This window comes from Corvus kubaryi, unplaced genomic scaffold (assembly GCF_017639235.1).
Source record: "Corvus kubaryi isolate FWS band 111438036 unplaced genomic scaffold, C.kubaryi_AGA036_p1.0 37241, whole genome shotgun sequence".
Classification (NCBI taxonomy): Eukaryota; Metazoa; Chordata; class Aves; order Passeriformes; family Corvidae; genus Corvus; species Corvus kubaryi.
The window spans coordinates 105,243-132,740 of record NW_024581071.1 but is presented as its reverse complement, the minus strand read 5'-3'; the positions used below and the strand labels follow the sequence as shown (position 1 = coordinate 132,740).

The following is a 27,498-nucleotide window of genomic DNA, read 5'->3' as shown; positions in this document are numbered from 1 at the left end:
CACACCCTAGGCAAGTGCTCTTTGCTAGACCTTTGTCTGTTAAGGCTCCTTTACCCAATACCTGCACCCTTTTCGTGCACTGGTTGGTTTGGGTTTTTTTTGTCCAAGATTGTCATGACAAGGTGCAAATAGCTGTAGGTTAAGTACCTCTCAGTGTTCAGACTGTTGCGTGGTTACCTGCAGAAACCTTTCAGTTTCTTTTCTGAAGGTTAAAATTTTCAAAGGTTAGTATTTTAAAATATAGCTAGTAAACATGTGTGGAAAATCACGCACTGAAAAGCCAGTGTCCGTAAAAGAGACAGAGGAGTCCTGCAACTTTATTCGAATAAAGGGAGAGAGTGCACTGGGGCACACGCCCGCGGGGTTTTCTCTCTCCAGGTCTCGGAGGGCGCAGCCTCCTTTTATCCTGCACTCCCGGCCGCGGGTTGCCCTCTTCCTTTCCCCGTTGGCTGAGGTACCAGGAAGGTGCAGCCTTCCCGAACCGCCCACCACAGTCCCCCTTGAAGCTGGCATTTTATCCCAAAGTTCAGAAGTTCAGGCCTGTGCAGACCCACTCGTCTGTTTCAGGAGCCGAGCTCCCTGGGCTCTGTAATGTGAAAAACGAGGTTCACTCTTAGTAAAATTTTAAGGAAAGCTTAATAAAAGGGACAATTAGGAGACAACAGCAAAAAGAGTATTACGGCCGGGTGCTTTGGCAGAGATCCAAAGGCACACCTCTACATCCAAAAGATCGTCTTTAAAAAGTGCATCTCTTACTGCATATTCATCACCATCATGCATAATTCATTCATTCTTTGGAGTTGCTAAGTATCATCCCATCAGCCTTATCTTCCTCCTTGGCTCCATTCTGTCTGGTTTTGGGTTTTTCTTCTGATAAGATTCTCCAGGAGTGTGAAGATCCCCCCTCATCCTTCCCAAACTGACCACACAAACAACAGACATTCTACACCATTACATTACAGAACCTAGGCAAAGCCCCCCCAACAATAAGTAACATGCAAAAACCAACATCACAATACATTCATAACAATTATGTAATATGCAAAAAGCCAATACCACAGTACATTCATAACAGTAACAAACCTGCTGCTTGAAGTCAGTAGAGACATTAAGACCCCCTTCAAAGATGTTAGCATCTGTGCCCTCACCCATCGAATTGTTTGTAAAGACATTATCACACATCTTTCCTATCCAACATAATCACAGACTTTATCTCAGTTTTCTTTCATTTGAAATTGCAGTGTTACTAGAACTGTCCTAGAGAACTGTATTAACCAGACTTTCAGGAACACTGCAGCAAGTGGTTATCTTCATCTTGTTCTTAGAGAGCAGAAAATCTTACCCCAGTTAACCCAGTTCTGAAAGAAACTTACAAACCACAAATGCTGTTGGGGATCATATGCAGAAATTAGTGGCTGTACAGAACAGCTGTTTCAGCATTCTTCTTGACTCCGTTCAGTTAAATGTACAGAATTGTACAGTACTCAGTATGGGCATTCTGGTAGATCTCCATAGTGTAACTGGCATGCGCTGGCAAGCACTCTTCAAATTATCCCAGTGTCTTACAGCAAAACCATCCCTTACCTTGAAATCTAGAGAAGGTTGATGCATCTTAACAGTGCTTGTACTGGTTTGCTGGAGTGGCAGTTTTCATGCAGTCTTCCCAGGGTCTGGGGAGACAGAGGAATTAAGACAGAAGAAAAGACACTGCATATTTCTTGTTTACTTGTTTGTACACAAAGAGGCAGATATTTTTGATACTACATTAATTTAGTGTGGCCATAGGTACAGCCCCTTGCAGAGCTGATGGTCATGTCCTCTTTGCTAGCCCACACCTGCCTCCCACAGCATGTGGCCATTCCAGCAAGACTGCTGGTTAAGAGGTTCTGGAACAGCTTTTTAACAAATCATGGCAGTTCTATGATGCCTGTGAATGTGCTGAGTGTCTGGACTGCGGACTTGCATTACTGTGCTCTGGAGTCCTTTATATATGACTTTTTGCATCTTAAAATGCATTTTCAACAATGAACACTAGAAGTGTACTCTTAGAGCTTTCCCTGAATTACACTGACCTTTTCTGCTTTACCCAAATTCTCCCTTCCTGTCCCTGTTTCTGCTCACTAGTGTGAATAAGCAAAAACTGACAAATTTGTTGAAGTTTTGAAGTTCTTCTCTTAGCTTGGTGTAACAGCTGTGTGAGGAAATAGTGTTTGTATTTAGTTAATTACTGTGAGTTACACTTTTAAGAAGCAGTTGGTAGCCTTTATGAAGGTAATTTCCTTAACTAGAAATGTGTCATAATTGTAGGAGCCTCTATTTATGCATAATTGTAACTTTTCTCTAGCTGGGTTTCTGAAAGCCGGGGGCAGAGGGAATAAGTGAAAAGTGGCTTCTGCTCTTAAATGGGAAAATTCTAGGTTGGATTTTGCTGTTACTAGTTTGTGGCTCATCAGCATCTAAGTCCAAGGAACTGAATGGACATAAACTGAATCACCTTGGTGGTTTCTTACAGGATGAGATGGTCCTGCCTTTTGTTTCCATTGTGTGGGATACTTGTGTAAAGCACAAGTGGTGTTGTGTTGCTGTGAAGTACAGACTGAGTAGGCCGAGAAGAGAAGCGTAAAATGGAGAGGCTGGACTGCTGTTCATTGGCACTAAATGTAATTTGCTGTTTTTCCAGTCTGTCAGGCTTGTTGTGCATATATTCCCCTGTTTTTTGTCTAGTCTATCCGGCTTCCTCCAAAGCAGCACTGCTAAGCAATTCTGGCTGCAGTGGTAACTTACATTATCTGTGGCTTCATAGAAAAGTGAAGCTTATGCTAATACAGTACATCTGTGTACCCCCACCCCCACGGAATCTACCCTGGCACCTATTTGTCCAAAGGTGCATAGCTTTAATCTCCCAAAACTCTTGGACTAGGAAGCATGGAAATAACTTGGAGCAGATTCTCTGTTCTGCTTTGCCCTTAGTAGGGTACAGAGTTGGTTTTGGATATTGATTCCTGTTGCCCACTAAACATGGTGATGGTACATTAGTTGTACTTGTCAGTTATGAAATTACAATGATATGATGATTTGAGGCTTGTGCTGTATAGGTTTGACTTTTTTTTTGTCTGTGTTACTTGAGCATTGAGAATGAAGCATATGTTAGTAACATCTTAAGGTTTTGACATTCAGGTGGAAATCACTTGTTTATTTTTGAGGATTTTTGCATACAGAGATCTGCAGTTCCACTCATGCAAATTTTTTTACCAAGTATTTTCTTTTTGCTTTCAGGATTTTTGATAAAAGCTGAAACAAATTGCTTGCATATGTGACAACACTTTATGTGCAAAATGGAATGTTTTCTGAGTTCAGATGCTGGTTGCTGAAATACATGATATCATGGTTTTCCATTTTAGCCTCATCTTTTGGGAAACTAGTGTATGTTGGCAAGGGCAGTGACTAGTAAGACCACCTTCCGGTAGTACCATGGACTACTTGACTAATTATGTAGGAAGAGCCATGGGTCATCAAATGCAGTATTAACGTGGCTGGGCTGATAGGTGTGTGTGAAAACAGGCGGTTGCGTTCCAGAACTGTCAGTAGCTTCTTATTCCCAATGCTAAAGGTTTCAAAAGTACTCAACTAGGATGCTAGTGAGGTAGCTATACTTTTCTATGAATGTAAAGCAAAACAGAAAAGCCCTTAAAAGTAATTAAATAGGTAAAGTGCAGTGTAAGTGGGGTTTTATTAGCATTTAGTGGAGTACTGATAGTACAGTATTATCTGGGTTCTAAATGTATTGCAGTGCTAAATAGAAAGTTTTGCACTTTCTGGTATCCTTACACCCAAGGTATGCCTCAGATGTCAGTCCTGTGCAGACTTATGCAGTCCTTTTGTGTGTCTGCCTGCTCCCAGTGCCCAAGTGGGCCAAATCATGGTGGGGAAGGAGCTTTGGGGCTTCGGTGGACTCTGCCCATGAGCTGCCATTCCTCCATTTATCAGCCAAGCTCTGAAGTGAGACTGAGTGAAGGGGAGGTGTCTGTCTGCATGTCCTGGGACAGGAGTGGGATGAAAGGGTGGTGCTGGACTAGGTTGATGTCGGAGCTACCTGAAAGGATGGTGTAGCCAAGATGGGAGTCTGTCTATTCTTCCAGGTAACAAGTGATAGGACAAGAGGAAATGGTTGAACATTTAGATTGGATATTAGGAAAAGCATGTTCCACAAAAGGGTTGTGGAGCCCTGGAACAGGGTGCCCATGGCAGTGGTGGAGCCATCACCCCTGCAGGGATTTGTAAGATGTGTGGATGTTCTAGCATTGGGCATGGCAGTTCTGAGGGATCTCTTAGCATTGGCAATCTTAAAGGTCTTTGCTAGCCTAAGCAATTTGATGATTCTAAGATGTTTTGTAATGAGATGAAGATGCTGATGCTGCCCTGATCGCCTTCTGTAGTGAAAGGATTCTGTCATGGGGTTATTTTTTGAAGGAGCAAGGGAGATTATATTAGTTGAGGAACTGGCAGAGCAGTAGGAGGAAAGAGCCATAGAAATTGTCAGAAAATATGTCAAACCTTTGTTCAAAGACTTTTTGAATATTTGTGATAGTTGGTAGCCTGTGATGCTTCCTTTTTTGTTCCTGATACTGTGGAAGATGTTAGGGGACTATCCGTTGCTAATTCAAATAAAAATACTATTGTACTGGTTTATAGAGCATACTTTGAAAAACATTCCTCCAATGCTATCATTTTGTTGAAGGAACTAGCATCACTTAGGGTAATTAGGTAAGGTGCTTTGGAATGAACTCCCAAACAATGAGTATGTTTATGTTGAGCTTGAAACTTTATGATATTTTTAAAATCAAACCAGTTTTGAACACTGTCATTTTCAAATTTTCAGTATATAGAAAATGTAACTGTAGTAATTGTTACACAGTCCCTAAAGATATTAGTGCTTGGGATATGAATTTTCAGGAATTCTATTTGTAAATGAAATATTTTGAATTAATTGTATTTGATAGTATCTGTGAAACTCTGTATGCTTACGTGTAAGTCACAGAAGATTATTGCATTGAGTGTGTATCATTGACAGTAAAGAAAAAAAATCTCCTAACTGATGCTCAAAACATTTGGATCAATCTGAAGAGACTGAAATGTTCAGTATGTGATCTTTGTTTGATCGGTGTAATCTGATTTCAGAGATCTGCAGATGGATCAAGTCCAGAAGATGGAGATGGTAAGAGATTTTATTGTAAAACTAAAAGCCACGAGCATGTGTCTTGCTGGGATGTTTTGCATTTTTCTAATAGTTTTTTTCCTACAGAATCTGATCGAGAGGATGGAAGCTACTGTCCACCTGTAAAACGTGAGAGAACTTCATCTTTAACTCAGTTCCCTCCTTCTCAGTCAGGTAAATGTTGCTACAGTATTATATATGAGGGATGGTTTTCCTTCCAGGGCGTTCTTTTTCCAGTCATGTAAGCAATCTTATTACAGTGTTTTGTGCTTTGGATTAAGACCACAGCAACCATGTACTCATGTTAACAAATTTGGTGAAGCCCAAAGGAGTTGGTAGATAGTTTTTTAAAATGTTTTCTATCTGTAAGTTTATGTATATTTGTAGTTTCAGCTTTCACTGTTGTGCTGTTAAATTGCAGAATTAACCAGAAATCTTCTTGATTTGTTGTGATCAGGTTGCTTCTTTCCAAATTTATATAAGTGCTACCTTTTTCTTAGTTACTTGGCTGCCAGGGAAAATTTTCAAGTCTCAGCTCATGTTTTAGTCCTTTTCTCTTCTCCCATTTCTTTTAAAATGGAGAGGATTCAGTGCATTCCTGAAACACTTGACAAATGCACACAGCCTCTGTGTATGCACAGTCAGGGCAGTGAGATCACTAGGGTAAATTCATGCAGTTCACTTGCACAGGAACGGTCATGTTTAATATTTGTTCACCCACAGGAACAGTCTTGATTTGTGCCTTCTCTCCTCACAGATCATATGAAGGTTTTAGCTTCAGTCAATGGTTATTTTAGTTGAGATATGTCAGTGTTTGAGGCAGATTTGGAGACTGCTACTTTATTTCTACCATCTTAGTTGAAATAAAGGAGGTGAAAAACCTTGAAGGAGAGAACAGTAAAAAAAAAAAATTCCTCTCATATGCAGCACATTCTAGAGATGTGACTAAATGATGAAAGCCTGGTTATTTTGATTTTAAAGAAATAAGTGACTATGAAGTCCAAAATGTAGTTGCTGATACTTTATAGGCACAGTACTCTAAATTCATGCACCAGTGCTAGTCAGGGGAAGAAGCCCTTCTCTTTCAGATCCCAGTTTTCTGGTGTGCAGCTCAGTTGGTCTCCAGATGCCATCCTGTGAATTGAGTGACCAGCATTGCTGCTGTCTGCTTGCCAACCACTCTTAGTAAAGGAATGCACAAAAATAACCAATACAGGGTTTTGGTCTGTAGATTTTCTGTTAGAATAATAGCATGTGTATACCCAGGTTCCCTATAATTTTTAACACTTCCATTCTGCAATGTCTTTGTCTTAGAAGATTAGAATCTCTATGCTAACATCTGTTAAGAAGTGGAGGAAAACAATTTACTCAACTCTTTCATGGTTAAATACTGGATGTTCCAGGAGACCAGTATCTTTTCTCAAGCCTCTGCTTAGCTAATGTATTTTGACAGGATATGGTGACTTAGTCCCTGATGCCTTTGTTCTCTTCTGATGTGTGGTGTTGTCAAGCAGTGACAACTTTGATTTGAATTGCAACTTCCATGAGAGCCTCTTTGAATATTGTTGACATCATTCAATGGCTTTGGTTTCCAGAAAAATCTTTTACTTTTCCACCTTTTTTTTTTTTTTTTTTGGTGGGGTTACGTTTCTCTCAAGAATAGGGAAATTTTACTTATATGAAAACTGTGTCATGTTTAAGCTTAAGGCAGACAATAATAAAAAGAGAGAAGGTGGAATTAAAGGGAATATGAAAAATTACTTAAGACAATTATAAAAGGCAAATGCTACATCTTTTAGTACAGTGGTGTTCAGAGATGAGCTTCATTTCTCTTTTCAACATACTTAAGCTTTTTCTACAGCCATATAAAAGCTAAAAGAGCTAATAAATACTGTTATGCTTTTCCTTGTGCAAAATGATCTATTGGAGAAATCGGTCTCCTTCTCTGATTGTCCTGTTTCATAAACTGGATTGTGATTTTTGTATAACACCAAAAGTACTAGAACTGCTGGACAGCACCTCAACCAAGCTCCCTATTGCTTGCTTCTTTAGGTCCCAGCAAAGGGTGGGAAAGAATCACTGTCCTTTGCCTGGTTTTTCAAACATATTTTCCCTTTTGTTGACTGTTATGCTGCTGAGGTGACATCTGACAGTACTCTGATGTGCTCTCCTCTGTTTCTATAGGAGTTTTGTCTTTGCAGGGCAGTTGAAACCTAAGTTGCCTCTTGGTGCAGACAGTGCTGTCCATCACAGCGCACTCCTACTCTTTAGCAGACATTACACACCTTTCTGCTCTCTCTCTGCAGAGGCCTTTTGAAATGGTATTATACATTTTGGAACGCTCTTATATAGTCTAACACCACTTCTAATTCCTAATTCAGATACAATTCATATTGGGAACCCTGTATTTATATATTCCCTTCAGAAAAAATGAAATTGTTCTTCTTTTTCAGGAGGCACTGAGGGGATTTTCTTTCTGTTTCAGGATGCACTGAGGGGATTTTATGGACAATGACTTGTTTGCTACTTTGGCTGTAATATTGTTTTAGTTTAGAAGAAATAAAACCAAAATAAAACTAATTACTAGAAAGTAATTTTCAGTTTGAAGTCTGGGAACAGGTTTATAATAAAGAAAAACGTACACAACTTCCCTTTTTAAAAATTTTTCCTTGACTGCAGTAACAAAGAACAATGTCTTTATGCCATCAAGCTTCTGTGAACCCTCTACAGGCAATTCTGACTCAGAACCAGGTGAGCTTCCTGATTTTTTCTGCTTTTTTCTTGAACTGGTGTTAATTTGTCATGATCAAAAGTACCTGATACTTCAGAAGTAATACCTTATCTGTGAGAATGGAAGTGATGATGGTTCTGATCTTAGAACTGTTCTCTTGCTCACTTACTTCATTGTTTGACTTCACCTTGCTGGAGGTAATTAAAATACTACCAAAATTGTTAAATGTGTTGGGAGTAATGGTAGAATACTGCAGTATGACCCTTTCCTGCTAGCCCCACAATAAAACCTATGGGAAATTTTCATTTGTCTACTTTGGAAAACTGTTCTTCTGTACTGGAAAGCAAAACAACCATAATGTGTGGTCATGATTGTGTTCAGCTATGACCTGTGAGCCTTGTATTGACAGAACTGCTCATTTTGTTAGTCCCCATAGTTCTGGTTCCGTTTGTATTGGTATCAGTGTAGTGCACGTCAGTATCCTATGCTTATAACCAAGCACAGTGAGACTGTAAGATGCTGAGTTGTGTCATTCTGAATACAGATCTTAAGCCCCTAAAAGGAAAAAAGTATAATTATTCTTTGTAAGTTCTTAGGAACTCGATTTTTAATAGCTCTAGATTTATTTTTTTTTTTTTTTGAGATTTTGGTACTTTATTTAAAAGCCATAACTGTAGTGAATGCAAGCAAAGGAGTTTATTTTATCTTCATACTACAAAAGCATTAGTGAAAGCTAATGGTATTACAAGAAATTAACATTAGGCAATTAAGTTTAACTTAATTTATGATAATTAGCAGTTAGATAATCATGTCAGGGTTTGACACTGGCTAAAAGCTAGGCACCCATGAAAACTATTCACTCGTTTTCCTCTGCTATAGCTGAGCAGAGGAGGGGAAAACAAAATGAAGGCTTCATGAGTTGAGATAAGGATTAGGGGAAAAACACTCTAAGGCAAAACAGGTTTAAAACTTAAACAGTATAAAGAAAATTTGTTACCAACAGAATTAAAAGTAAAAAGGGTAATGAGAACGAAAATAAACCTTTGAACACCTTTTCTTCCCAGTCCTTTTCTCTTTCCCACCGACAGCGCAGAGAGACAAAGCATGGGGTCTTTAGTCAGTTTGTCCCTTCTAAAAATCTTTCTTCAGTTCACTTAGGGAAAGGAGTTTTTTTTTTTCCTGCTGTGTCGTCGGGCCCTTCCTATGGGAGACAGTTCTCTGTGAACTTTTCCAGCCTGTTTTTAACTTTCATGAGTAGCAGTCCCACCTGACCTGCTGCAATGTGAGCCTCTCCCACAGGCAAACAGTCTTCCCACAACTGTTTTGTGTGGTTCATTAGTTCATGGGGTGTAGTTTTTTAAGGATGAGCTGTTTTAGTTTGGAGGCAAGGGTCCTCTTTCTCTATCTTCTTCTCTCTCTGTTCGAGTTCCTCACTGGATTACAGCTTTTCAGCATCTGTTCACTCCAGCATGAGTACTTGTTCTCACGGGCTGCAGGTGGATCTCTGCATCCCCCCATGCACTTCATGAATTACAGGGAAACAGTTTGTTGTGTTATAGTCCTCACCACAGCTTTGTAGAAAAATCTCAGCTCTGATGCCCAGAGCACCTCCTCCCTCTCCCTCACACGGATCTTAGTGTTGCCATGTAGTTCTCCTCACATCTTCATCTTTTCCTTTTCTTTGACTCAGGAGAAAATTGTTGTCAGTGGGTTCATTTGTTCTTCAAGTTCTATCAATTGGAAGGTTCTTAAAGGGTTTTGCAGTGCTGAAGAGTAGTTTTCGTCTGGGCTCCATATTGGGGAATTGTTCGCCATGCCCTTTGCTGTCGGCCGCATGGTCCGTGCTGGCACCGCGTGGGCAGTGCTGGCTGCCGCAGCGCCGGCTCTATTCAGCGCCTCTCTTCATGCGGGGTGCCAAAACCAGAGCAGCTGTTGCCATTGCTTCTGTCTTCCTGCTCACAACGCTGGCTAAAAGTGGTTAAACAAGCAAAGTTCATTGTGAGCCGTGCCTAGATAGCGGCCACCATGTGGCCACCCCACGATCACCCCCCGGCAGCTGCCTCACCACCCCTCAGGAGAAGAAAGAAAATGCCTGCGTTTTTTTCCCTTCTTAAATATGTCGTCACAGAGGCATTACCAACTTCTCTAACTGGGCTGGTAACCTGCCTGTTGTCAGAGCCTTCAGCAATTGGCTCTGTGCCTCAAGCAGCTTCTCCTGCCCACCAAAAAACTAGGCTGTTTTTAAACTAACAGAACTTGTTAGCAGCTGTCATGTTCAGTCAATACTTTTGATTGCTCTTTCTTCAGTTTGATTCTCACTTAAAACTTTATTATCTATATTAAGTCCTTCACAGAAGGAGCCCCGTTTCTCTGGTGAAGTCTTTTTCCTGTTTCTCCTGATAAAAATTTTTGAATTTTTTGCTTAGTGACGTGTGTTTATCTGTGATGTATATTTGCTGTGATGATCACTGGAAATTCAGGCTTCTTTCTTTCAGAAGAGAATTTGTTCTTTGGAAGTCTCTTAATAACTTTGCATATTTATAGAACTTGTGGGTTGTTACAGTGGGGAAAACATGAGGAATTGTATGACTGAATGAATATTAGAAATATGTTACAGCTTTGTCCTTGTGATTTTGTATTTCACTTCCAGAGGAAAAGAGCAGTGGATTCCGGCTGAAGCCACCAATACTTATCCATGGTCAGGCACCTAGTGCAGGTGAGTTCACTGTTTACTGCAACAGTACAAAGAAACCAGCTCAAGCATTTTATTTAGTTAGTAGTTTCATCAACCTGCTATTGTAAATAGATAGTGGCAATACCTATGTGTCTGCAGAAAAAAATCTTGGCTTCTCTAGGGTGGTTGTGCCCATATCCACTGTGTAACGTGTATGGATGCATCCATGTTTTGCTTGGATCACCTGTGCCTGTCTGAAGTGCATCTCCCAGTTGTCACTGCTTAGCAAACTTCTGTTTGTGCTTGGAGTAATCCTGCAGTCAGTGAACTCGATTCCTTTGGTAGCAAACTGGAAGAAAAAGGGTGTTCCAGGAGTGCCTTGAGCAAGTTCCAGCCATTACTGAAAGTTCAGTCTGGAACCAGGCCAGGGCAGTCAGAAGTGTCAGAGAGTGCCCACTTCTGCTCTCCCTGGTGTTTGGCAGCAGTGTGGGTGGCAGGTCCTTGATCATGCCTGTTCTGCACTACAGGTTGGCTATGACTGAGTTCCCTGTTCACTGATGTAGACCCAGCCACTATCAGAAAGACATTAGTATTACAGCTCCTTAGGAATTTGAGGGGGAAAAAAACAAACCCAAAACTATTTAGGTAATGAAAGCTATTGCTTCATAACTATATGGAAACTTCATTTCACTTGCAGAAAGAGTGGTAAATTTAAGAAAGGAACAAGCTTTTTTGAGCTTATGAACATTTGAACTTAAGATAGCTTTATATTCTGATGTCATGCCCTTTGAATATGGGTGGCCTGAAATAGAACTAATTGCTATGAGTGAGTTCTGTTGCAGTATTTTATTGGATCAAGAGTTCATCTTGACTTTTTCCAGTGAAGAAAACTGAACCTTCTGGGCTTGCCATAACCTTCTAGAGCTGATGTTACAATGTTTGGGGTTTTTTTTAATTAGGTTGTTTAAGGTCAATTAGCTTTTTGAATCATAGCAGAATTAGAGTTATAGTGCTGTGCATCTTACTATAACAAACCAAAGAGGCCAGGTTAATTCAAAAAGCTAAAAGGTTGTTAAATGACACAACACAACTATTGCAGTACCAATATGTTTGATTGTATGAATAAAAAAAAAAATCTTTTACCCATATCTGAAAATGACTTCATTGGAAGGAGAAAAGAAGACTTGAAAGTGTCTTTATTTGAATAAAATGTCAGTGTATAAATAGCTGTACTGTTCATTTCTCTTACATATTGGCTTTTATTTCTGGATCAGTAGTAAACTTTCATTCTGTGGATTAGGTAGACAATATATTTTAAAATGTCTTTTAAGGCTAGGAAATAGTCGTCCCTATTTGGGACTAACTCTTTTGAGGCTGAGTGAAGGATGGAAAAGAAGGGAGTAGAAGCTTTTCTAGTGTCTGTTTTTTCATTGTGTGTTCTGTTGGAAGCAGTTAGAGATTAGATGAAGCTGAATTTTCCAACTTTAAAGCCTTATAGTTCTTGAAAAAACTTTGAACTTGCAGGTCTCCCTAGCCAGAAACCGAAGGAACAGCAGCGAAGTGTGCTCCGTCCAGCAGTATTACAGGCACCACAGCCGAAAGTTTTCTCACAGATGGGTAAATAATGCTTTTGCATTCTAAATACAGTGGAGAGAGAACAAAAGTATTGAATTTGTTTGGTGTAGTAGTTTGGTTTTACTCAACACCTACGTTGGTTTTTCTAGTTTTCTCCTTTCAGAGGAGAAACATCTTAAATGGTAAGTGTATCTGTATTACGTGAGGGATAACATAGTGGAATCTTCAGGTCTTGTGTAGGATGACTGTGATGTTGCCAGACTTCTAACTTTGCTGTAGTCTAAGCTTGAGTTTTGGAATAAAAAGACTTCTAAGGATGTGATATAGCAATCTCAAATGACAGCATTGACCATGGTGTAATAAGCTGTTACTGGTAATTGATCAACAGTAAAGTACCTAAATCAATGAGAGGCGGCTCTGGGCTTGGGGACCATTTTGGAGTTGGGACTTTGACGTACAATTTTAATTCTGAATATAGAATTTTAGTTCTTAAGTTTGGTCATTCATATAATGCTTGTTGTATTATGGAATTTGATATAGCTGATGGAAATAGGCATGATTAAAGTCTGGAAGTTAAAGGAAAAAAAACTGTTTAAAGTGTCCATGTCTCCTAAACCCCATGTTCCCCCAGCCTGATGCCATTTGTTATGTGGAAGTTCAGGTGAACAGAAACAGGAGTAACTTCAGTTAATACTGAATCTGGGATAGAACCAAACATTTCTAGGTTGATTTCTTGAAGTGCCTCCTGACACAGATTGGATTCTCCAGAGAACTTAGTATTGGGGTACACATTTTCAGTGGGAGTTCAGTATGTGAGCAGGTAGATCAGTCTGAAGACAAGCCCTGCTGGCTGTGAACTGTATTAGATTGGAGCAGGATGGTTGCTTGAAGTTGTATCTGTTGAAGTCCTTACAACATTTGTATAGATTAATTTGCTGACTTGGTTTTCTGCATTTGGAATTTTGATTCTGCTAAGAATTGCTGAATTGTGGTCTTCATGTCTCTTGCAAAATACTATGGGAACTTTTAGTTTACGTAGCAATGTTTAATGGACTTAAACAGAAGACTGCATGTAATTTGTGTAAGAAAACTTTTATGACAGTCTAAATATCTAGAGAGTTTATGTAATTTCTTTCTTTCCATGTTGCAGTTCTCAGCAGTGGCACCAATGGTGTAAATATCCCTCCAGATTCTGCAGCCACATCAGAATCACCAAGTGATGCAGCGCTGAAAAGTTCAGACTCTGAAGACAAGGTGAGTTGGAGAAGGAGACTCAAGGTGCCACATAAATATTCTCTGAACAGAGTAAAAAGCCAGTGGCAGCACATGAATTCCCTACAGGAAGTGGACAGTGCCGGTAATGAGGGGCTGAAAAGCTTCACCTAGAGCAAAAGACATCTAAGTGCATTGGAAGTTGTTTATTGGCTGTCATGAAAGAAAGATAATGAAATATTCACTTCCAGTTCTGTGTAGTGTGTCCAGTCCTTTCCTTCCTTGCAGGTTTTGAGCTAACCATGAGCATTTGAAGGTCTTGATTGATAGCATGAGGAGGATGTTTGGGGTATATTGAGTGTGGGTGGATTTTTTGGTAGCTTCATTAGGCAGTTGTTCGCTTTTTGTCCCCATATTGAGCATAGAAATAATGTTGCTAATACAAGAGTATGGAACAGTTTACTTGAAATTCAAGTGTTAATCCTGAGTATGCAAGCAGAAACACTTGCAGTGTGAATGGCTTTTAAAGGTTTAGTGATAGGCTACTGCCACAACTAAGTAGCAATAAATAAACTGAATGCACCCAGGGTTCCAACATGTACCAGTATGAAAACTGTGGGACGTGCTTGTAACCCAGCTGTGTATGTCATTAGGGACACCCTTTATCTGCTTTTAACATCCAAAAGTCCTCTTAAGTTTTTTAATCAACTGACCTTGGAGAAAGTTTTCTGGTAGAAGAAAGCTCTTAAATCTGGTTGCTATGTATAAATGGTATAAAGCTTCATAACTGAACATTTGCAATTTTACCAAGGATTGTGGTGAAATATTCTATTGTTTTGGGATTCGTAGTCAATTTCGTCTTCCTGAAGCTTTCTAGCAGAGCTAGAAGTCATTTGAGTTCATGGAGTAGTTGTGTTAAGTGCTGGAGTCTCTGCAGAATATTAGATGGCTTGATGAGAGTGAAAGGTTACTTCTGGAATTGTTTTATATTGGTAATTGTATATGCAAATCTGTGGCATAGATTTGGTGTACCACAGAGAGCGAGCTTCCTTGTGAGGGCAGGTATATGGTATTTGCAGTGTTACATGAGCACGATCTACCTTTGTTAGAGCAGATGTGAGTCATGGTCTTATTTTACTGGCAGAAAAGATTTTTCTTTGATGTCTCTGTCTTGTGCTTATACAAGGTAGCAGAGTGGGAATGTTCTTAGTCTGGTGGTTGTCATACCCTGAGCAGCTCTGTGGCAACTTCTACTTACCTACCTGGTCTCTGACTCGAAAATCCCTAGGAGGCTATAGGAGGCCTAAGCAACATTGTCCTCAGATGGGTACAAGCTACAGCCTTTGAGGCAACGTTTCTTGACTGGTAGGAGAGTCTGGTAGCTGAAAGTTGTCAGATGTGCAAGGACACTTGATAGCCCTCAGCCTTTTTTGGTAGCAGGGAGATGCTGATCCTTATCCAGAAGGAAGAGGACGTGTTGAGGAAATCCTAGGCTAATGATTTTTCCTTGTGTTCAACAGAATGCTCCTTTATGCTGTGTATCATTCAGTGGTGAAGGACTACTCCCAGTGATCAACACTGGCCCATTTCTAATTGCAAGCAGAAAAAGGATGTATTTGAAATGCCAAAATTAGAATCTGAAGGCAAATGATACAGCTAGGTTATGCAAAGGTTGTCCCTTAAACATAAAATGGGATTTGTGAAACTCTTGGACCTAATGTTTTGCTGTTTTCCTACTGCTTTTCTTGACCTATGTGATATGTGCAGGAGGCACCATAGCTGGCACGTGGAGGCAATAACACTCTACTTGAGAAACTAACAGAAGGAATCGGAGATCTGTGTTCAGTGATGGTTCTGTAACCTCACTGGGATCATGGATACAGGAGGTTCACTTGGACAACTGGAGTACTGCATTAGATACATAAGAGCTTTTTAGGAAATAAAGCAGGAAAGAGACCAGAATGGGTTCCAGTATGCTAAAAGAAGGTGTTTGAATGCAGAGGCTTTGTTTTGGGAAGGCACTGAATTGGTCAAGGCTTTATAGATTAAGATCAGAGGGGAAGCCAACAAGAGGGAGATTAAAGTGAATCTTCACCAGATTTAGACTGATCAAGTAGAGAAAGTAACTGAAGCCCTTGAAGAACTAGAAGCTTCACAATTACAGGTCTTGGTTCTAAAGGAGAACTTAAGTACTTGGACACCTGATAAAATGGCAACGTGTCCTGGTAGAAATACTCCAGAATACTCCTGGAGATTTTAGGAATAAGTTGATGAGAGTATTTGCATATGCTGGGTGAGTTGACATGGGAGGTATTTAGCTGTACCTTGGTATTCACAGCAAAGAACTGGCTAGAAATACGAAGGTTGAGAGTAGCTGTCATTGCGGCATCAATGAGATGGAGTTTGAGATCCTGGGGGATCTGGGGAAGATAAGTAGCAGAATAAAGATCCAGACTTCAGGAGAGAGGAGTTCAGCTTATTCATCAAGCTGGTTGGTAGGATTCTGAAGGACAGCAGGGCTCATGAGAGCTTGTTACCTCCATGGACAACCACCTTAGAGAATGAATAGTTTATCCCAAAGTGCATGAAATTGTGCAAGTTTGGCAGGAGGCCAGCGTGTATGGGCTGGGAGCTCCTTAAACCCAGAAAGAGAATGTGCATATAACTCATGAAAGCAGTCAAGACACCTGAGAAGTATACAGAAGGATTGCCTGGGTGTGTGGGAGAGCTGGGAAAGTCTAAACTTAGCTGGAGTTGGAAATGACAGGGAATGAAAGGGCTGCAAGCAAGGCTTCTACTGGTGTTGGCAGCAAAGGTAAAATGAAGGAAAATTGTAGGCCTTCTGCAAAATGTTGAAGGGAATCTAGTGAGGAAGGACATGAAAAAAATCTCAGGTACTCAATGCCTTTGTCTTGTTTTCTACTGAAGAGATCTGCTGTCAGGTCTACCCAGTCCCTTTCTTTAGGTGAAGTTTGAGGGAGTGAATTCTTAAAATAAATTTGCTTAAGGACTGTTTTAGTTTGACATATACAAGTCCATGGATGGATGTATCCATGGGTGTGGAGGGAGAGCTGTGATTTAACCCCAGCTGGCAGCTAAGTACCATGGAGCCACTTGCTCACTCCCTCCACTCAGGTGGGATGGGGAGAGGAATCAGGAAAAAAGTAAGGCTAGTGGATTGAGATAAGAACAGTTATTTAACTGTTGAAACAGAGTAAAGTATAATAACAATTGCAATGAAAAAGGGAGAGAGAGATAAATAATACACAAAGAAAACAAGTGATGACCAGTACAGGTGCTCAGCACCTTCTGATCTGTGCCCAGCCTGTCTCTCAGCAGCAGTCGGCCCCAGGCAGCTCCCCCAGCTTACACACCGGGCAGGATGTTCTGTGGCATGGAATATCCCTCTGGCCACTTTGGGTCAGCTGTCCTGGCTGTGCTCCCCCCGGGCTTCTTGTGCAGCTCCTCGCTGGCAGAGCATGAGACACTGAAAAGGCCTTGACTTGGGGTGAGCCCAGCTGAGCCACAACCAAAATATCAGTGTGTGATCAAGATTATTCTCATCCTGCATCCAAAACACAGTGTTGTACCAGTGTTGTACTGGGAAGAAAATGAGCTCAGGACAGGGAGCTGGGGGTTGCTAGTGTGAGACTCTAGAGAGTTGTGGTACTGTGGAGGGTCCCCGTTACTGGGGAAGAAGAGAACGTGGCACATGTTTCCAAGAACAGCAAGAAAGAAGTTCCAGGAAAGTAGAAATTGCTCGGCTCCTTCCTCTCCCTTTGTGGTGAAGGAGTCGTAGAATATGAGGCACCTTAAAGCGATTGAGAAGAACCAGCCTAGCTAAAACAGAGACCAACCTGACGGGTTTTTTACCCTTTGAGATTATTTGCTTTGCAGAGAGCCCTACTTGTTGATTTTGCCTTTAAACAAGATCTTTGTATGGTCTGAAGTATCACTGTCATAGCCAAAATGGAGAGAGGTGTACTGGTTGGGTGGAATTTAAAGTGGGTGAAAAACTGGCTAAAGCAAAAAGGTGAGCTTTGAGGGTAGCAGCCAATGGTTGGAAGTGTGACAAGTGTCAGTCCCTGAAGGCACTCTTTAAGAGTATTCTGTTCAACATTTGCACAAACAACCTGACAAGGTGGAATAAATCTTAAGTTTGTGGATACCAGTACACTGTGGGAAGGGGGAATGGCCAATATGTTGGAAGGTAGGGGCTGTTCAGCAGGATCTCAGCAGGTTAGAAAAACAAGCTGAGAAAAACTAGCTGATGGTCAGCAAATGCAAAATTCTGTACCGAGGGTGAGAGAACCCATGTGTCACAAGGACTGCAGAAGGACTGGCTAGAAAGCAGCTGTGCAGGCAAGTCTTGGGGATCCTGATACTGCATGGAAAGTGTTGAGACAAGTTCTCACATGCAGAATTTATTCGCAGATCTATAGCTGATAATATTGCTTCTAAGGGTGACAGTTATTTTTATGTTGGAGGAAGGGAAATCAAAAAGGGAAAGAAAAGGGAAAAGTTCACATTGGCCAGCCATAAAGACTAGTAATGGGTTCCCTAGACAGGCATCTTCCCCCTGAGTGTCCTCTCCAGTGGAGCAGGTGGTACCCCCGATGTTCTTCCCATAGTAACTATATAGTTTTCTTCAGAGTATGCTCAGACTTCCTGTGGTTTTGGGGTTCTTTTCTGCTTATGGTGCTGTTGATGCTGATGGGAGTGTGCTTTGCTGAGGGGCAACTTCTGTATATGGATCACTTGTGAGGCTTTGTGTGTGTGTAGTGTTGGGTCTTCCCATCAGTGTCAAAAGCTATGGGGTAGGAAGTTAGGACAGAAGCGGAAGGGAGTGATTCCCCTGCAGGTTGCAATTGCTTTCCAACACTACTTTAAGGGTTTGTAAGTGCAGGGCTCTGAGTACAGTGGAACAAGAACTACAGTGTGGGAATATTCAGGAAAAGTGCCACCACAGCAGGTGCAGGAAGAGGTCACAAAGCCACTTGTGGAAGGCAGGTGGCAGAGGTGCAGAATAGAAAGTCCATAGCAGAACAAAAGGTTTAGGAACCTTCAGATGCTGTGCAGCAGTGATGAACAATAGGTCTAACATGAATAAGTAGCATATCCTTTTATTGATTAAGGGAACTTATGGTCTGCTTTACTAAAACTGCAGCCATTAAGTTCAGGAAAGTGATCTTTCCCTTTTTGTGCCACTGGGGGATGGCATCAGGAATACCATATATAGTTTGGGGCTTGACAGTATATGAAAGACACTTAAAAATGACCGAGGGGACTAGAGGCTGGAGCTCAGGATGTGGGATGAAAGAATGAAAAAGCTGAGTATGTTCTTCTTGGACTAGGGCAGGGGAATTGGATTGTTTCCCTCAGCTCTCAAGTGGTAGGCGGCGGCAAGATAAGAATGAAATTAGGAAGTGTCTGTCAAACAGATGAGAAGCTGCAGGTGTGATGTGAAGGGGATTCCAGATGAGTTTTAGGACAAAGCTATCATACTTAGTGTAGTTGAACATTGAACCAGACTACCAAAATGTAAAACTGTCACATGTGGATTTTTTTGAAACTTGATGTGACATCTTGGGCAGTCGAATATATGTTTGAAGTTGATGCTGCTTTGAACACAGTTTGGACCAAATGGTTGTTAGAAATTCCCTTGAACCTTAACTATTCTGTGATTTGCTAAGAAAAACACTTAAACAACAACAGAGACATTATTTAAATGCAAAATGTGCCTTGTAGATCTGGAAGTGTTATTGGCTTGTCATTGTAAATTAGTGTGTGACTCACCTTGTTGTAAGGTGTTTTTATTTAGAGAAACTCAACTTCTTAGGCTACATTTTTTCCATTTCTTTAGGCAGCAGAATGTCAGAAAAAGGAGTCCAACAATACTTCAGATGATGACAGCTGTGAGAAGGCTGAACTAAATGCACAGCAAGCATTTGTGTTTGGGCAAAACTTAAGAGATAGAGTTAAGGTAAACACGTGTTTGCTCTCTTGACTAAGAGTTTTATGAAGTACTGTGAAGCTACTATATGAAAAGGTTAAAACCTCCATGTATATATGTAAAATTAAAAGCCGTGAACACAGTAGAGTTGACTGTTCAATAAAATTAGTCTTCTGGACATTTAATAAATGAATTCTGTTAAGTAGCATAAGAAACTTTTTCAAAAATAAATGCATCTACTGCAATCATAAGTAACAGCTAAAGCTCACTACAATGTAGTGTTTTCTCTTACCTTTCGGGTTAGAATTAAGTTGAAATGTTGTCCTAAGATGCTTCCATGCAACCAAGACTTCACAGAAAAGATGGAAAAATGGGGCAGCCTGGGCTCAAACTTGTGCACAGAATAACTGAATTGGATTGTTAGTACTCCTATTGAAGACAGGTTTGCACAGGTTTCCTAGCATAATAAAAGAAAGTGTAACATTGGGACATAGACTTACCTTGTTTTATTGTAGAAGGTATTTGTGGATGGAACTTTGTCTTTGGAAAGAATGAGTTGAAAAGCTATTGATACATACTTGTTCTTTTTCTAGCTAGGAGATGAAAGTGATGAAACTGCTGACGTGCAGAATGCTGGCCTTCTGACATCAGATACACCTTCTGCAACAAACTATTTTCTACAGTACATCAGTTCCAGGTGAGACTACAGGGAAACCAATAGAACAGTTCTCCTTACTCTTTATTGAAAATTCTTTATGATTCTGCTCTTTATTGGATGCAGGGCTTAGACTGGGTCAGTGAGCAGCCAGGCTTCTGAAGAATGAGATGGCAGTCTTCAGATCTTGGGGAATCCTCAATCATCTGGTCAAGGGAGATGCATTTGATACTATTTATTTGACCACATCCTCACCAAAACCTCTTCAGAGAACCAACAAGCATGAGATGAGAAGTCTTCTCATGAATGATTAGAAACAGTGATGGACTAAATTTGAGCTACCAGTAGAATCCTGTGGAGATCTGCACTGTATTTGTGTTGTTCAGTATGTTTCATATATGATATGGATAAAAGGAAGAGTAGTTAAAATTTTTTCATGATAGTAAGCTTTTCAGAGTAATGTAGAGGGCCTGTATGAATAAGTAGGAGCCTAACTGTGGGAGTATTTTGAAAGAACTTCTGATGAGGCAATAACATCAGAAGAAATGTGATGTATAGGTAAAGAGAGGCAGCCAGGAGAAAACTGCTAATCCTGTCTTACGTAGTGATGAGCTCTGAGCTGACAGCCTTCACTTGAGGCTGAGGTAGTGATACAGCTCTGTGAAAATGCTAGCTTCGTAGTGGTCAAAAAAATGAAGTAGTGTACAGAATGAGTAGAAAACAGAAGATACAGAGCTGTGAATTCAGGTAATAACTGGAAAAGCGTGAGAGGAAATCCCACCAAGAGTGATGATGTAGAGCAACATCTCTGCTCCTGGAGTAAGCTGAAGTTCAGATTATTTGAGGCCATGAAATAGTTGTAGGAAAAGCACCAATACATTCTTGCTTTGTCCTTACATTTGGCATTTTTAAGATCCTGTTGTTCACCATGCAGTGGGCAGTTTTGCAGTCCGATGAACTTTTGATGCTGAACTTTTCAGATGATGCACTGGAGAGGTAGAGAACACCTTTGCCCTCTTGATGCCAGGTCAATGTCTTTACAAGAGAGAGTCAGATTTGTTCAATCAGATTTGGCAGACAATAACTACTAATATGTGACCTTCAAATACTGAAATACTTTTTTTGTATTTTCCAACTCACATGACATCTCCTGTAATTTCATTTGAGTGTTTACTTTGGGAGGATTTATTCATGGTGAGTCAATTTCCAGAAACCTAGTTTTGGACTTGTCTTAAAAAAAATAGTTTCTCTAAGGGGAGTTGGCTCTGATTTTCAGCTGAGATGGCAAAGCATTATGGTAATCAACTTGTAAAAGGAAACTCCTCCCTTCGTGTAACACTGTCAATTCTTTAAAAACTGTAAATGTGCTAGGTTGCATAGCAGATGCTGGTAGGCCACATTGGGTTCCCTGTCGGCATTTAGAGCTCAGAACTGTGGTATTTAATTCCCTTAGTAGGTAGAGCTGTCTTCCACTGAGGATCTCCTCTGTTCTAGGAATCCCCTTATTCAGAAGTAGCAACTCTACATGTACAGTTTAAAGGTTTGTTTGGTTTCACTTGAATCATGTTGATGTGAGTCCCCATTTTCCAAACTTGGTGAAATGCATGTAGGCTTGATTCAGAATGGTCTGCCTTTTGTATGTTCACTTCGTGAGCAAGCTGGTGTCTTAGAAAGGTGTGCCTGATGGAAAGGGACAGGAACAATAACTTGAGTCTGTAAAAGAATAAAACTGTTGTCCTTCCTAAATAGGATTTAAAATCTGTTAATAAAAATACTTAATGGGAGGAGGACGCTTATTCTATAAGGAAGAAGTAAAGGCTGATATTTGATTGTGAAACTTCGTGGAGAAGCTGTGGTATTGCAGCTAGTCTGATAAAAGGCATTACTTATCCCTGCTACCTTTGCTTCAGTTATGATATTGGAAGTGCTTTTGTTTCAGTTCTTTCCCTTTTTGAGAGAACTGACCTAAAAATATGTAGTAGTTCAAGTTCTGTGCATGTAGAGTACTGTTTTAAAAAAAGCATGTTATATGATTAGACAATCAGCCCTCACTTAGCACTCAGCATTGCTTTGTATGTTATTAGTTATCTGAAGGGGAAGATTTTTACAGAGACAAAAGCATTTGTTGTCATTCTGAGAGAATTCTCGTTCTGTAGAACTAGAATGTGCTCTCGTGTTAAGTTGAATTAATTTTTACCTATGTTTGTGTCAATCAGTGCTTACCTCTTTAAAGCCAGTGACAATCACTCACTTTCTGAGGAATTTAATTAGTAGAAAATAAAAGAGGTATTATTTTTGGTCTTGTAAACCTGGTTTATTTCTTGGGTTTTTTTCAGTGTAGAGAACTCTACAAACAATGCAGATGCATCTAGCAACAAGTTTGTTTTTGGACAGAACATGAGTGAGCGAGTCCTAGTGAGTATCCACTATGTATATGTTGTAATTCTGCAAGCAGTTTGTTATGGATTCTCACTCAGGAATTTTGAGAGCCTTTAATTATACTTGTCACTTGAGTATGGGGGTTTTTTTCAGTGGTTCCCCTTGAAGGTAACTTACTTTGAGTGCAGCACAGGTAGTTCATTATGAGCTATTGTCTGCCCAGCAATACTCTCCAGGTTTTCTCTGCCAAACTCTGTCAATGTAAGGATATTCAGTGCCCTCTCTGTAGCACATGTGGTTCTTGTTCCCAAGCATTTTATGGCACAGCTTGTTGCTTTAAATGGCTATTGGAGTATAAATATTAGAGGGTATTTTATGCTTGTCCTCAAAATTGAGAGCAGTTCAGTTATGTGACTCCCCCCCCCAGATGGGATTTCAAGCCCAGCAGTAAAGCAGCTGCCTTAGGACTGAGGTATGATTCCAGAAATGCTGTTTATGATGTACCAACCTAAGGAATAACTTCTAGTACCTCACTGTTTCCTGCTGTTTTTATTCCTGTGCTGGAACAAAATGGAAACATTCAATGCTGAGTGTTCAGACCTGTCTAACTACCAAGCAGGAGTTCAGTCAAACTGAACTCAGTTCAGTCAAAGTGAACGAAGCAAGTCAAAAAGCTTCAAAATAAGGATTGAAATTTGGTATGAGTTCAAGGGAAAATTATTTGAACTGGTTTTCAGGTCGCACTCCAATCAGTTCCTTGGCTGGCTAGTAGGATAGCTTTAACTGTGAAAGCATGTTGTCTGTGAGATTCTTTTTTTGCCATATGGTTTATAAATACTGGAGCTGCCCTCAGTACTTGGTCACTAGTCCTGTTCAGCAGAATTAGTGTTTGTTTTCTCTCTTCTGTTTACCTCCTCTTATTTCTGTGATAGAGTCCACCAAAATCAAGTGAAGGTAGTACAGAGAGTAATAAGGAGAATGCTGCTACAGAGTCTGGGTCTGAATCGTCTTCTCAGGAGGCCACGCCAGAGAAAGGTGAAAAACAAACTATTATATTAGGAATGGTAGTTAATCCTTTTTAAAATTATTGTATTTTTCAATATCCTGTTACTTTTCAAAAACATAAGATTTTTATGTTACCTTTACTGTCTCCTGTGACCAAAGATACAGGCTGGATGTGGAAGTTGCCGGATGCTGTAGATCCTCTAATATTGAACATGTACAGGCTGCACTGTCTTTTTCATTGTCATTCTGTGGTACTGGGAGTATCTTCAACAGAATAAAAGTAGAGGGAATTAACAGAACTGGTAGTAGGAGAAATGTGGCAAACTTTTTTTTTAACAATTCTATTTCAAGTGACTGAATTTCTGAGTCAAGTGTGTATTGCATTGCGTGGGAGCAGCACATGTTGCTTGAACTCAGAACTGTTTGCTGGATTCTATGTCTTCAAATTGTCAAGATATTATGGAAATTCTGAGAAGTATGGGTTTCCTTCAGTAAACTGCTTGCAAGCCCAAATGAAAGTGGAAAATTAATTGTACTGTCCATGTGTAGGCACAGCTGTATGGCTGGCAGGAGTATCAGTACTGCTGGAGCATCTACACATAAGCAGGTGTCCCTGCAAAGGTTGTGAACTATTGTGTGTAGGGACAAAACTTACCTTTTTTGTCTCTTGGGCTTGTAAAACAAGTATTAAAAGACAAGCTTTAACTTCTGCTTAAAATTTCAGTCATTTTTTTACATGTTCTATTAAGGTCTGTCTTCTATACTTTTCAAAAAATCTCAAAATTCTGGTGTACTTGTGTGAGACCTTTGTACATCTTATAAAATTATATGCTAATCATTCTCAGACTCTCAAAATGTTGTTCAGCTAATAATATTTCAGAATCACTGGCAGAGTCTGCAGCAGCCTATACTAAAGCAACAGCAAGGAAGTGTTTATTAGCGAAGGTAGAAGTGATTACTGGGGAGGAAGCTGAAAGTAACGTGTTACAGGTAAGAAATGGATAGAGTAGAGGAGCTTTGAGTTTGTGGGGATTCATATGGATGTCCAGTGGATGCACACCATCTGATTCCCTACAACTCAGCCTTCCTCTATATCTGTAATGTATTTTCTTGTGTTAAAATGCAAACTTTAGCCATTTATATCAGATCCTTATTTATTAACTTGTTATCCATTGTTTTTTAATTTCATCTCTCTGGAAAAGTTTTAGTGTATAAGCCATCCAGGTGTATCTTAAGCATACTTTTCTGAATCCACCACAGAGAAGCTTCTGTTTTTTATGAGACAATTATTTGAAGAAAATTTAAATGAACTTAATATTTTTAAGTTCTTTAATTGCTGTACTACTGAAGATTTTCTAAAACTTGGAGTGGACTATTTATGCCAGCAGTCTGGTTTCTTGCAAAGCAGAAACCATATCACAAGCACTCAGGAATTTGGCTTGAGATACTTAAGTGAGTTAGTGATGTTGTAGAAGGATATTTGGTCATGACTTAGACTCCTGATCTTAATAATGGTATATTTAACATTGTAGTTATTCATTTACTTAAATATACTTACTCCAGTATATCCTTAAGAAAAATGTGCAGGGTTTTCATATAAAATGAAGTGGTATATATATTTTTTTCTTGTCTTTCTTTATCCTCCAATTATAGTTTGTTTTTTTCCTTGAGATATTTTGTTTCTCAGTATTTGAACTGTGTTCTTTTCAAGGATAGCTTTTTTATTCTTACAGACATGATGCTCTATTCTGACACCAAACAGTTGCACTGTCAGTATCTAATGCCTATGAGTTACACTTGTATTACCTTACAAAATGATACTCTATAATGTTTATCTTCTTGGACTTCTTTTTACCAGACATAAATGGTCTTTAAATGGTTCTTCTGGTACTTCTCTGTTTCTATGTAATTCAGAAATGTCTGGATGCTTCACATAATTGAACAAGACGCTGAAGAGATAAAAATCCTGTTTCGCTTAGGAAAACCACAGCTTTTGGCAGTTCTATACTTAATAGAGGACTGACTTGCATGAATATGTTGTAACTTAACAGACCTCTTGCCTAACATTTATTCTTTTTTTCCTGTGAAATGTAGTGCATTAGAATTCCAAATGGGAGTTGTACAGACAGAACTATGTTAATGTTACAGAAACAGAGTATACAGAGCTAGATGTTTTGGGGTGAAGAAAATGAGAAATGGAGGGAAGGAAAATGGAAGTATTTTTTCCACCTGGTGCATGCTCATCTGTGGGGAACTTGAGGGTGATGGTTTGAGGTAACAGTGAAGTTGGATTAGAGAGAGGGATATAGAGTAGAGATGTTTGGCATAGAAGAAAAAGGGAGCTTTTATGTCAAGAAGGGTCATTCCTACTGTTGGAAAAAATACATACACCTTTTGAATTTTATAACTAATGAACCCTGCAGGGAGGCAGTGAAAATACTTCACTTACTAATGACTCTGTGTAGTTCAGGCTTTATTAATTGATAATGAACCAGCATGTTTGTTCATCCTTTGGTTCCTTAATATAGGAAGAATTTTGCTTTGCTTTCATTTTATTTGCTGGGTCTTCCCAGCAACAAATACCATCTTCAGTGGTGCAGTGTGTACCTAGGGCTTCTAAAAGAATTGGCTGATATAAGGCAGTCTCTTTTGACATTGTTTCCTCTGTGAGAGCTTATATCTTACCTGAAAATTGCTTGTTGTTTTGATCTTGAACCCTTTTATTCTTTAAGAATATATAGCTTCTGTTAATAAAACCTTATGAAAACAGACAGTGTATTTTGAGAAATTTATTGCAAAAGAGAGGATGACTGTTTTCGCTTCCACAGCTATAAACAATTAAAAATTCCAGTATGAAATCTGAATATTTTCTTAACCAGCAGTAGATGACTAAGAAATATATGATTACATCAATCAACCGCTATGCCATAGAGATATTTTCTGTTACAGATTCAGTGCAAGCTGTTTGTATTTGATAAAAGCTCTCAGTCTTGGGTGGAAAGAGGTCGAGGGCTCCTGAGACTCAATGATATGGCCTCAACAGATGATGGAACATTACAGTCTCGACTGGGTAAGAGGAACCAGGGGAAATGAGATACTGCATGACAGGCTGTTTTTGTAGGGTTCTTCCTTGACACACAGCAACTTTCACTTCAGTTTGTCATAGCTACAGCAACTCAGAAGCAGTTTGGACCTTTTCTTTTGCTTCAGTTAGTGAACATTTGCCCCCTTCTAGTGTGGCAAATGTTCCAGTTACTTTTTCCCCCCATAAAAGCAAGCCATGTTTAGTAACTAGAATATTTGACTAGAAATTTATGGTAACATCATTCAGATCTGGCTGTTTTGGATGGGTTGCTTGTGGTGGGGAAGTCTGTTTGAATAGTGCACGATTGTTCAGGCTGGCAGGAATGTGCATTAGCCTGAGATTATCAGCACAGACGCAGCCATGAACTTTGATGTATTAACATATAAGGCTTCAGACTAAGTACCTTTAAATATGACTCATAGTCTTTAATAGCCTCGTTGTAGTTTAAGCCCAGCCAGGAGCCAAAGACCCTTGCAGCCACTTGCTCACTCCCCTTCCAGAGGATCGGGGAAAAAATTGGAAGTGTATAAAAGTTAGAAAACTCATGGCTCAAGATAAAGACAGTTCAATAAAGAAAGCAAAAGTGGTGCATACAAACACATGCAAACAAGAAATTAATTCACTGCTTCCCATGGGCAAGCAGGTGCTCATCCAGCTCCAGGACAGCAGGGCCCCATCACATGGAATGGTGACTTGGGAGGACAAACACCATCACTCCAGACATCCTCCCTTCCTCTTCTTCCCCCTGCTTTATATCTGGAGCATGGTTTTATATGGTCTGGAATGTCCCTTTGGTCAGTTTGGGTCACCTGTCCTGGCTGTGTCTCCTCCCAACCTCCCACTTCACTCCCAGCCTCCTCACCAATGTAGTGGTATGAAGAGCAGAAAAGGCCTTGGCTCTGTGCAAGCACTGCTCAGCAATAACAAAAACGTCTCCATATTATCAACTGTCTGTTCAGCACAAATCCAGAACACAGCCCCATACCAGTGACTGGGAAGAAAGTTAACTCTACC

At 40.0% G+C, this 27,498-nt stretch overlaps 1 protein-coding gene across 6 annotated transcripts in view; it reads left to right on the top strand.

Annotated features, from left to right (window-relative positions):
• RANBP3 (RAN binding protein 3) overlaps positions 1–27,498 on the top strand; it is a 58,249-nt gene that overhangs the window by 23,119 nt on the left and 7,632 nt on the right. For 2 of the 6 annotated variants that reach the window (XM_042023201.1, XM_042023204.1), the window contains 12 exons: positions 5,179–5,215; positions 5,303–5,344; positions 7,895–7,966; positions 10,597–10,662; positions 12,145–12,237; positions 13,346–13,449; positions 19,271–19,390; positions 19,954–20,057; positions 22,352–22,430; positions 23,327–23,429; positions 24,265–24,389; positions 26,349–26,469. In XM_042023201.1, the coding sequence (XP_041879135.1) occupies positions 5,179–5,215; positions 5,303–5,344; positions 7,895–7,966; positions 10,597–10,662; positions 12,145–12,237; positions 13,346–13,449; positions 19,271–19,390; positions 19,954–20,057; positions 22,352–22,430; positions 23,327–23,429; positions 24,265–24,389; positions 26,349–26,469 (1,066 nt within the window). Of the gene's footprint in view, positions 1–5,178; positions 5,216–5,302; positions 5,390–7,894; positions 7,967–10,596; positions 10,663–12,144; positions 12,238–13,345; positions 13,450–19,270; positions 19,391–19,953; positions 20,058–22,351; positions 22,431–23,326; positions 23,430–24,264; positions 24,390–26,348; positions 26,470–27,498 lie in introns of all 6 variants that reach the window. The other 4 variants (XM_042023200.1, XM_042023203.1, XM_042023202.1 and 1 more) reach the window with 2 other exon arrangements.